General features: G+C 41.8%; 3 protein-coding genes across 5 annotated transcripts in view; 2 read left to right on the top strand and 1 right to left on the bottom strand.

Moving 5' to 3' along the window:
- Positions 1 to 5,061, top strand: part of Nek4 (NIMA-related kinase 4) — a 37,531-nt gene extending 32,470 nt beyond the window's left edge. For both annotated transcript variants that reach the window (XM_013515588.1, XM_013515589.1), the window contains exon 15: positions 4,150 to 5,061. In XM_013515588.1, coding sequence (XP_013371042.1) covers positions 4,150 to 4,242 — 93 coding nt within the window. In that variant the 3' untranslated portion in view covers positions 4,243 to 5,061. The remainder of the gene's footprint in view (positions 1 to 4,149) is intronic.
- Positions 5,062 to 8,615: 3,554 nt separating this feature from the next.
- On the bottom strand, positions 8,616 to 10,808 carry Spcs1 (signal peptidase complex subunit 1). 2 transcript variants are annotated; one of them, XM_005387349.2, is made up of 4 exons: positions 10,176 to 10,808; positions 9,794 to 9,853; positions 9,627 to 9,713; positions 8,616 to 9,150 (listed from the first exon to the last, which is right to left on the bottom strand). In XM_005387349.2, exons 1-4 carry the CDS (start codon positions 10,566 to 10,568, stop codon positions 9,025 to 9,027), a joined length of 666 nt encoding a protein of 221 aa, XP_005387406.1. In that variant the 5' UTR covers positions 10,569 to 10,808; the 3' UTR covers positions 8,616 to 9,024. The 2 variants fall into 2 exon arrangements, with proteins under 2 accessions (XP_005387406.1, XP_005387407.1); XM_005387350.2 differs by having other exon boundaries at positions 10,263 to 10,628.
- Glt8d1 (glycosyltransferase 8 domain containing 1) overlaps positions 10,180 to 10,808 on the top strand; it is a gene marked incomplete in the record, with an annotated part of 12,390 nt that continues 11,761 nt past the window's right edge. The window contains 1 exon segment of the mRNA XM_013515590.1: positions 10,180 to 10,279.

Genomic DNA, 10,808 nt, shown 5'->3' with positions numbered 1-10,808 from the left:
TTTTTTTTTTTTTTTTTGGAGGGGAGGGGTGCTGAGGGTTGAGCCCAGGGGGACTCTTCACTGAGCTTTATCCCCAGCTGTTTGTTTGAGACAGGGTCTTACTCCCTTTAGTATTTCTTGTAAGGCAAGTCTGCAAACCTCATTTTCTCTGCTTTTGTTTATCTGGGAATTTATTTCTTTTTTATTTTTGAAAGATCACTTGGCTGGATTCATGCTTGTCAGCTTTTTCCTCAAGCAATATGTGTATGTTAACCTGCTATCTCCCAGCCTCTGCTACTTATAAGGTATCTGTGAATGTTATTGGGCTTCCTTTACTCCTGAGGAGCCATTTTTCTCCTTGCTGCATACAAGAATTTCTCCTTCTTTCTGTCTTTTATCATTTTTACTTTAATGTATCTGTGAGTCTCTTGGAGTTTATCCTACTTGGATTTTAATTAGCTTTCTAGATGTGTATATTGTATTCTGATACATTCGGGAAGGTTTTAGGCATTATTTCTTTGAATTTTTTTCTGTGTCTTACTGTCTCTTCTGATGTGCTTGCTGTGCTCATTTGGTACAGTTAATGGTGTCCTGAATTTTTCTGGGGCAGTGTTCATTTTTTATTTTCTCTTTCCTGTTCTCTGGGTGGCATAATCTGTTCTGATCTGTCCCAAGTTTGCTAATTCTTCTGACATTTAAATCTACTGTAAAATCCTCTAGTGAATTTTTCATATCAGTTATTATACTTTTCAACTTTAGAATTTGCATTCTGGTATTTTTACTATTTCTATTTGTTGATATTCTGTATTTGATATAACATTATCATACCTTCCTATAGTTCTTTAGTATTTCTTTTAATTCTCGGAACATATTTTCTCCTTCTGTGTGTGTGAGACAGGGTCTCTGTTGTTCAGGCTGTCGTTGAACCTTGACACCCCTTCCTCAGCCTCCCGAGTAGGGGGGATTACACAACACCCAGAAGTCAAACGTATTTCCAATGGCACCTTTGAAGTGTTTGTTAATCCTAACTTCTGATTGCTCTTAGGCACTTTTTATTGCTTGCTTTTTTCCTCATGTACGTGTCATGCTGTTCGATCTCTTTGCATGTCTAATAACTTTATTGGAAATTGGACACTTTCAGATAATATACTGTCGCAACTCTGGATACTGCCCCCTGGAAGGTATTACAATTATTTGCTTATTTGTTTAGTTCTGGCTGGATTATCTTAGTGAATTCAATCCCTGCTCTTTCCTCTTAGGGTGGCGTGAAGGCCCTGACCTTGCCCCTCAGTGAGTGCAGCCAGGGAACGCCAGTGGAATGGCAGGCCTCTTTTCCCAGACTGCTCAGCTTCTAACTTCTTCTCATTTCCTGCTGATTGTCCTGTTGTTTTCAGCAATGCCATAGGGTCTACACTGTGCCACAGACTGATATAATCATTTTGGTTTTCCGTACCAGGAATGGAACCCAGAGCCTTCTCTCTGAGCTATATCTCTAGCTCTCTTTATAGTTTTTGAGACAGGGTCTCTCTAAGTCTCTGAGTTGCCCAGTCTGGGCTGAAACGTGCCATCTTTCTGCCTCAGCTTCCCAGAGTACCTGGGTTACAGAAGAGCACATAACAGGCAAATGTTGGCTCTTTTGACAGGATTATTCCCAAGACCAGTGCTTGAGATCTTTTTTTTTCTGACTCCAGGGAGCTCCTCCTAGGCTCCTGGGTTCCTCCAGTAAACTAGCCCAAACTACAGTGCGGCCTGCATGCCAGTGGATCTATTAAATGCTTCTCAATTGCCTTTCACCATTACTTCTACTCTTCGAGAGCATTTAGCCTAGATTCTCTGTGGTGTGTTCCAAGAAAGTCAGTTCATTTTGGAAGACAGCTGGTATTGATTTATTACCTGCTTCTATCACTAGAGTCAGAGATGGCTGTGGAGGGAGGGGTTGAGACAATGACAGGCTCGTAACATTCCCACTTCAGAAACTGAGCACACTAGGGCAGGCGTGGTGGTCCGTGCCTGTCATCCCATCTACTCAGGAGGATCATTTGAACCCAGGAGTCTGAGGCCAGCTTGGGCAATACACCAAGACCTTTTCTACAAAAGAAAAAATAAAACTGAGCACTCAGTGGAGAAGGTGGGGATAGCAGCCCCTGGTCTTGGTATGCTTTGCCTAGTGGGGGCTCTTTACTTTGTGGTCTCCAGCAAAGGAGACTGGGGCCCTGTTATTTTCAGCACTGCCACACCCAAGAGCGAGCCTGTGTCCCCTAGGGAACTTGTGTGTCCCCACAGGGAACTTCTGCTTCTTGGCTGTATTCTCCTGCAATTTAGCCTGGGCCACAGGCAGCAGCAGCAGGTAATAGGCTAAAGTCCCACCTGTCGCAGGAAGCAAGCTTTCACTTGGGAGCTGCTGGCAAACAGGCTGTGCTCTTGGCTTCACTATTCTGTAACAGTTTTTGTTTAACTGAGCTCCAAAATGGCATTTGGTCTTGATTTTGCTTAGAAATCAAGGAAAATTCTGTTATTTGATTACAATGGAAAACTACCTAGAACTACACTTTCAGAATTATTGTTCCATCTGCCTGTCTGAATTTTCCATCTTTCCCGCTAGTGTGGTCAGCGTTCGTGAGAGATCAAATTGCCTCTTTGAGTCAGGGATTCCCATGTCTTTATCTTCTGGGGCAGTCGTTTTAATGATGGCTGCTTTGACATCCTTGTTCCTCATTGTGTAGATAAGAAGGTTAAGCACTGGGGTGAGAAGAGCATACAGCACATTGCCCATGATGTGGAAGCCGAGGGGCAGGTCAGCCCTGTAGGCCACACAGGCCCATGATGTGGAAGCCGAGGGGCAGGTCAGCCCTGTAGGCCACACAGGCTATGGCCACACAGGCTAAATGCTCTCGAAGAGTAGAAGTAATGGTGAGTAGTAGGTGCCCACCACCAGGAGGTGGGAGCTGCAGGTGAAGAAGGCCTTTGCACGTCCTTCTCGAGAGATGATGCGAAGCACTGAGGCCAGAATGTAGGTACAGGAGGGAAGTACCAGGAGGGGGAGTAGGAAGGACACCACCATGGCAGTGCAGAAGCCCATGAGGGCTGGGGCTGGTGGCAGAGCAGGAAGCCTGGACAACAGCCAGGTGGTCACAGAAGCAGTGGCAGGTGTGGGCAGTGTTGTCAAATGCTGTCTTGGAGGTCTGTACCACTGCTGGGATGGGCAGGAGGAAGGCACTGTTCTTACTAGCTTTTAGTAGATTTTCTCCAGTGTTTCTTCATATGCCATGCGCCTCAAGGCCATTTGTATTCTTGAAGTGGTTCTTAAAGTAACTCTCACCAGTTTCATTGAGCAGGTGTCTGCAGAACTCTTGGTGCTGTTATGTGCATTGTGGAAACAACCAGGCTTACATTTTGTATTTAGTTATATCTCACTTAATCTGGAACAGTTCCTCATGATTTTGACAGTTTTGACATTAACAGACCATGTGTTCTTGTAAGATGTCACTTGGTTTAGATTTTTTGTTTTCACTTGAATAGATCCAGGCTATACATTTTTGTCAGGGACACCACCCAAGTGAGGTGTCCTTGGTACACTGCATCAGGTGGCAGTGACACTTCTTGAAGAACACATACGTGTTGAATGTTACAAAGCTTTTTTTTCCTTCAGTACTGGGGATTAAATCCAGCCTTTGCATGGAGTTCTATCCTCACCTCTTTTTTGAGGGAGGGTCTTGCTAAATCAGTAAGTTATTCAGGCTATGCTTGAACTTTTGATCTTCTTGTCTCAGCCTCCAGAGTGCTGGGATTACAGATATGTACCACCATGCCTGGCACACAATACTTTTTTGGTTACTAGTTAGACTGAATTTTATGTACTGGCTAATTATATTACTGTTTTGTAAATGTTGCAGGGTTATCTGTGGGATTTTGTTGTTTTATAAATTCTAGTATTCTAATATTATTGGATCTTTAAGAACTCCTTTATATACAAGTATCTTTGCTGGTTTATTGTTTGCTCTTTTATACTCATTTTTCTTAAAGCTTGAAGTTTTACATTTTTATGTAAACATAACTATTAGTAATTTCCCATGTAGTTTATACCTTCAGAATCATGCAGAAAAAAGCCCTTCTAAGATTAAAGAAATTTTTTTCTACTATATACTGATTTTCTTTTTGTTTTTCAAATAGGTACATTTACGGAAGCACATGGGTGACAAATACACAGCTTACAGTGTGAAAGCTCGCCAGTTGAAATTTTTTGAAGAACATGTGAATTTTTGAGAATTTGTTAGAACTAGACCTATTTTCAAAGGTTTCTGGCTTAAAAAACAAATCATGGAAGAGTTGTTTAGAAGCCATTCACCATCCTTTTCTATCATACTTGAAAAAACTGGACAGCACAGAGTAATATGAAGCTCGTTCACAAAAGAAAACTTTTGCTTTCATACTGTTTTTATGAAGACAAATGTTACAGTTGTTTGGTTAATGAGCCTTAGAGCATCAAATTTATATCTAGAGCTTTATTTTTTTAAGATAGTAGCTTGAAAGGAGAGCCATAAAGCATTGGGTTGGAACTTTTATATTGTACTACAGTGATAAAAGCAACAGGAGAAATAAAGACATAGTATGTGTAGTGATGTTATCTGCTAACCTCCAGGAGTAGTTGATACATTATTTTAAAAAGTTAATTCACTATTCTGCAAAGAGATTTAAAGAATGTGAACTTCTGTACAGTATATGGGCAACAGATTCCTTTTTTACACTTTGATGGATTTTTAGTATTTTGTTTTCATTTAAGATACTCCTCATTTAGGGTATACAGGAATTGAAGTTAAAGGATTTTGGCTTTGTATCATGTTTTTTCATTACTAATTTTGTTAGATCCATTTTCCCATCAGCAAAAACAACTCATAAACACTAATTCCTTTTCCAGTGAAGCAACTTGTAAGTAAAGTCCAGATCTTCTTAGCTATATTGGATATATGTAAAGTTTGTCTCATGAAGTTTGTCTTCATGTTTATCAAGATAGTGTTGTTCCTTGTTTTAAAAGACTGTATAACACATATTTTATTAATTTAATTAAAGAAGTAATGCTCACCACAGAAAGTTTTTATACAATAAAATGCAACTCTTGGTCAGTAAAATTTTACATAGGTATTGAAGGAATTCTAAAAATGACTATTCTCCAGATGTTTTGTTTCTATAAATATGTCCCTTTTCTTTGAAAATTATACATACACGTTTTAATGAAATATTCTTTTAGTCACTTAGATTTTTATTTAATTTTTACTACATGCCAGGTCCTATGTCAGGAGCTAAGGACAGAGTAAATAAAACAATACTCTCGGCCCTTAACAGTACTCACAGTCTAGTTTCTGAGACTTGTTTTTACTCTGAAGGTTTACTAGAACTGAACTTATGAAAGCATCTAGTCCCAGTGCCCACTTGGGGCACATCTTTCACAAATTGTTGGTCTTCTTGAGTTGTTTCTCTCTTGCATATTTTGGAAGTCTATCTCTCTGGATAGTCACTGATTTTACTTACTTTTTCTTTTGCAGTACTGGGGATTGAACCCAGGGTTTTCATACCGAGCTGCATTTCCAGCCCTTTATTTTGAGCCAAGATATCACTAAATCACTAAGTTGTCCAGGTGGGAGCCGAACTTGTGATCTTTCTGCCTCAGCCAGAGTGCTAGGATTACAGGCAGGCACTACCATACCAGTTGGTTTTACTTAAGTTTTTTCATTTATTGGTATAAAGTAGTAGAAATTATTTTCTTAGAATTAAAAGAATATTCTTTGTTACATAATTTCTTATTCCTCTGCCCTATATTTTTGTTTAAATATTCAGTTGTCATCCTATTCTTGTATTTTTTGGTTTTGTTTTTTTTTTTCTTGAATAGTTCATTCATTTTTTATCTTATTTTTTTTCTTTTTTGAGACAGGGTCTCACTATATAGCTCAGGCTGGTCTCAAACTCACAGCAGTCCTCCTGAGTGCTGAGATTATAGGCACATATAATCTGATGCCTGGTACATATCTTCCTTAATTTTGAAACATTCTTTTAAGACTAAATTTTCTTCTGACTATGCTACTGGCCACATTTAAGAGACTTTGACACTTTTTTGACATTAGTGTCTAAAAATCACTCTGATTTTGATTTTCTCTCTTAAAAATGTTTAATTTCCAGAGATTAAGAAAGCCATAAAAGTCCCATGCCCATGCTCCAGCTACCCTGCAGTGCTGTTACTGAGTATGACCTGCACAACCATTCTTGGGAGGTTTTTTTCCTGTTGTTTAGTACATGATTCATTATTGGAATGGCCCTGTGGGCATTTAATAAAAGTGAATTGTTATACACGAAATCACTCGTCCATTAAATATTATTCAGTTTTTGTACAAGGCATGATCAATAGATGGTGATGGAAATGTTCCATGTTTACACTGCCCAATGTGGTAGCCGTGAGTCAGATATGGCTACTGAACCCTTGATTTGTGGCCAGGCCAATCAAAGAACTGAAGGGTTAATTTCAGTGAGTAAAAGGAAGTCTCTGTTCCCACTGAGCTGATTTTCTAGTGAGAACAATTAACAAATAAATATAAACTGTGAGATATAGTAAATGCCATGAGACCTAGCAGGCTAAGCGCATGTGGCAGACTGCTGTATTTCATTAGCGCAGTCGGGAAACCCCACTATAGCGACATCTGGGTAGAGACCTCAGTGAAACACACATGTAACAATCTGTTATATACAGTTCATCTTATGCAATGCATAATTGAATTATATATAATTATACAGTTCATCTTATACAATGCGTGACATTTGAATAGCTGTGAAACATCCTCTTTGCCCCACCTAACAATTTCTGATACTAAGTATCTTCTTTTGTTACCCCACCTTCCTGCTTGTGTCTGCCCAGTATCATCCATGTGCTTTCAACTTTTGGATTTTTAAAAAATTTTCTGTGGTACTGGGGATTGAACCCAGAACCTCATACATGCTAGCCAAGTGCTCTACCACTGAGTTATATCCCTATCCCTCTTTATTTTTTTGAGGCAAGGTCTTATTATATTGCCTAGGCTGGTCTTCAACTTGCAGTTTTCCTGCCCTTGCCTTCAAAAGTGCTGGGATTATACGCATGTGCTATTTGCACCCAGCATGGGGGTTTCTAACTCTTCGATCACATTTATTATATTTAATATATTTATATTGGTCTTATTTCTCTCTTAATTTTCTTAGCTTTTTTTTTTTGAGACAGATCGTGCTATGTAGCCAAGGCTGGCCTTGAACTCAGAATCATCCTGCCTCAACCTCCAAAGTGCTGGGATTATAGGCATGCACCACCATGTTGGGCTATTTTCTTACCTTTTAAAAAATTAATTTCCTGCCAGGCATGGTGGGGCATGCCTGTAATCCCAGCCTGGGATACAGAGTGAGTGCAAGGCCAATGTGAACTACATAGCAAGATCCTGTCTCAAAAAAATAAAAATAAAATAAATTTCCTGAGACTTGCATACAGCAAGTCTTTTTTCTTTTTTTTAATGGGAATTATTTGTTGTTTTGGTTTTGTTTTTTTGTTTTTTTTTGCGGTACCAGGGATTGAACTCACGATCTTGTGCTCGCCAGGCAGACGCTTATGCCACTGAGCTATATCCCCAGCCCCCTTTAATGGGGATTAAACCCAGGAATTCACATGTTAGGCAAATGCTCTACCACTGAGCAACAGCCCCAGCCCTTTCCATTTTTTGAGACAGTGTCTTGTTAAATTGCTTAGGCTGAGTTGGAACTTGCATTTCTCCTGCCATAGCCACCTAACTAGCTGGGATTAAAGGCATGTGTCATGGTTTGGAAGTCCTGTTTCCTCATACTGAGAAATAAATCAAATGCAGCATGCTGGCCGGTACATGCCTGTAATCCCAGCACTGTGTGAGGCTGAAGCAGGAGAATCCCAAATTCAAGCCCAGCCTGGGAAATTTAGCAATTTAGACCCTGTCTCAAAATAAAGAATGAAAAAGGGCTGGAGATGCAGCTCACTACAGAGGTACTAGGTTCAATCCCCAGTACCAAATAAAATAAAATAAATAATACTTGTAATAATCCTATTCCCACCTTAACATAAGACCTTTTTTTTTTTTTTTCTGGTACCAGAAATCGAATTTATGACCTTGCGCTTGCCAGGCAGGTGCTGTGCCGCTGAGCTAAATCCCAGCCCCAACATAAGACCTTTAAGCATGATTTTCTCTTCATTCCTCTGGAAAACTTCAAAGGAAATATATGCAGCTTTATGGGTTTTCCCTTTGATCTCTAAGTAAAGCACAGATTAAATGTTTTCTACTTAACAACAGAGCTTATATTACTGCTACCAAAATTATATCTTACCACAAATTTATATTAGTAAATTTTGAAGAGATATTTGCTATTTTAAGAATATACTAAGAACTTGCAGCTACAGAAAATAAAAATTTTATTTTTAGAACCATGAACTTGTTGTTTTTTGGTGTTTTTTTTTTTTGAGACGGGGTCTTGCTATGCAGTTCAGGCTAGGTTTGAACTCACCATGTAGCCCATGCTGGCCTTGAACTTCAGGCAATCTTCAGCCTCAGGCTTCCCAGTGTTGCAATTACAGGCACGCACCACCACACCCCGCAGAACAATGAACTTTAACTTTGAGTTTTAATAGTCTTGTAGAACAATCAACAGAGACCCTTTAGACCTAGACTTGCACTGGGTTTTTTTGGAAACAGTTAAATGATCTATAATGAATTATAAAACCTTTGATAAACTATATTATTGTTTATGAGGCATTTATTTATTATTTTTGTATACCTGAAAGGAACACTGCATACTTGTGTTTTCTGTTCTCCATTTCAGAACAAGATTACCAAAACAGGGCCTCAGATATTTTCGGGACCAAACTGGGTTAGAAATGAAACATAAAGATTTAAATGTATACATAGCTGTGCTCTAAGAGTATAGGTGGTTTTAGCTCATGTTTTGGGTATGAAAGCAATTTAGCTCGTCTCACAGGACAAAAAGCAGATGTTGAACCATGAAAAACCTCCATCAATTATTTTTAGCGTGCCTCTTAACTTTTCTGTCCCCTGGTTTCTTGTCTTCTGTGCCTGATTCTTGAACAGGCAGCCATTTGAGAGGATGTCGGCGATAGATGGGCCATGGAGGAAGGGTCAGCTAGACCAGAAGAGAAAAAAAAAATACACCAGTTAAGCTGTTAGAAGTTTAAAAGACCTTTATGTATAATGCCTAGTCACCAAATGACTCCTATGCTAAAGGTTAATAACACAACATCAACGAAAACTGATATTCTTATGAAAGTTCTGTGTCACTGCCAAAACAAGATACTGTAGGGTGATGGGAACAAGCCCTACTGTTTACACAGTAACCTGAAAGAAAGGTGGAGACAGTGTGAGCACTGTGGTAAATTCTTGCTAGTTTTGACCTTACTGTCTGCAGTAGCTGCCAAGGAAACAAACTAAATTTTCATACAGTTTACACCAACATACACTGTTTGACGTTGTGCTTATCCAAAGTAGTGAGGAGAAACCCTGATGGCAAAGTGGGGGTCGAGGGGACTGGGTCTAACCAAAGTAACCCAACTCAAAAAACCTAGCCTGCCACTAACGCCCCAACACCCACAGATTTCTTACCAAACAGGAAAAAGCAAATCCAGCCATAACTATATAGACAGTCCACCCGAACTGTTCAGCCACGTACCCATAGATAAATCCAACTATCTAGAAACAAACAAAGTATATTAAATAGTCAAAGATGGGCAGCAAAAAGAAAAAAAAAATAAATGTGAAACCATACTTACTGCAGAGAAAAGAATAATTCCCTGAAACATCTGTTCAGCCAGTTTCTGGCCCTTGTAATCCTAGAGGTGAAGAACAAGACAGGTATTGGTCTCGCTACCAAGGGAGTCCAACGCACGGAACGCACAGCCGAGGCACAGGCAACGCTAACACCTAGGCTACCCCCAGGTCCCTAAAAACTCAAATTCCGGGCTTCCTGGTGGGAGCCTGAGACCCTAACGGAGCAGGGGTAAGACGGTCCTATCCGGAAGAGACGAGGCCCCAAGAGGCACAATTCGGGGAAGACACCGGACTGCAATCCTTCGGGTAGGGAAGTGCGCAGCCCCGGATCGGTGCTCCGACGAGGGCTTCGAGGCTGCAGGGATGCCCGGGCCGCACTCTCACCATCTGTGTGGGCAGCGAGCTCAGATGTTCCAGCATGATTAACGGAGGAAACAGACAGCGGAGCAAGAGAGCCCGATACTGAGGTACCTCGGCAGCCGAAGCCTGTAGCGGTACGTTGCCGAGTGGCCGGGTTGAAGCCCTTAGCGCTACGGCCGCGGCCCCGGAACCGGAAGTTTCGGACAGGCAGGGACAACGTATGGCCCCGCCTCGCATCGTCGCTAGGCGACGTGTACTTTCGAAGTTGGCGGTAGCCCGGCGCATCTCCCGCGTGGGCTGAGGCGGTGGCGAGGCATCGCGCGTCGGTGAACGTTTCGCCCTCAGCGCCGCTGGGTTCCGGGAGTCGCGGCCCCGGCCCCGGCCCCGGCCCCGGCCCCGGCCAGACAAATGGCTCATCGCCGCATCTCAGAGGCTTAAGGGTTGCTGGAGCGCGCGGCGTCTCCATGGAGACGGCCTTTTCTCCGCTAGGACCCCAGAGGCAGGGCTGCCCCGCGGCGCCTGCTGGCCGGTGCTCCCAGGCTGCCAGAGCCACGGGCGGGCTGGGGGTTGACACCGTCCTGCCAGGCTGCGGAGAGCCGCGCGCGGGCAGGCGGGCAGGCGGGCTTGGCTCAGAGTGCAGCGGACGCGGGCGGCCCG

This window comes from Chinchilla lanigera, unplaced genomic scaffold (genome assembly GCF_000276665.1).
Source record: "Chinchilla lanigera isolate Chin_1 unplaced genomic scaffold, ChiLan1.0 scaffold00029, whole genome shotgun sequence".
NCBI lineage: Eukaryota > Metazoa > Chordata > Mammalia > Rodentia > Chinchillidae > Chinchilla > Chinchilla lanigera.
Note: the sequence above shows the minus strand (reverse complement) of the source record. Positions and strands in the feature narration are given on the sequence as shown.

What these genes read in the sequence shown, in the direction of transcription:
- Spcs1 (XM_005387349.2), bottom strand. Translation starts at nt 10,568, where the DNA reads ATGAGCCATTTGTCTGGCCGGGGCCGGGGCCGGGGCCGGGGCCGGGGC. An exon ending in GCTCGCTGCCCACACAGATG is followed by an intron (nt 9,854 to 10,175) that starts GTGAGAGTGCGG and finishes CTTCACCTCTAG; the next exon opens with GATTACAAGGGCCAGAAACT. An exon ending in GAATTATTCTTTTCTCTGCA is followed by an intron (nt 9,714 to 9,793) that starts GTAAGTATGGTT and finishes GTTTGTTTCTAG; the next exon opens with ATAGTTGGATTTATCTATGG.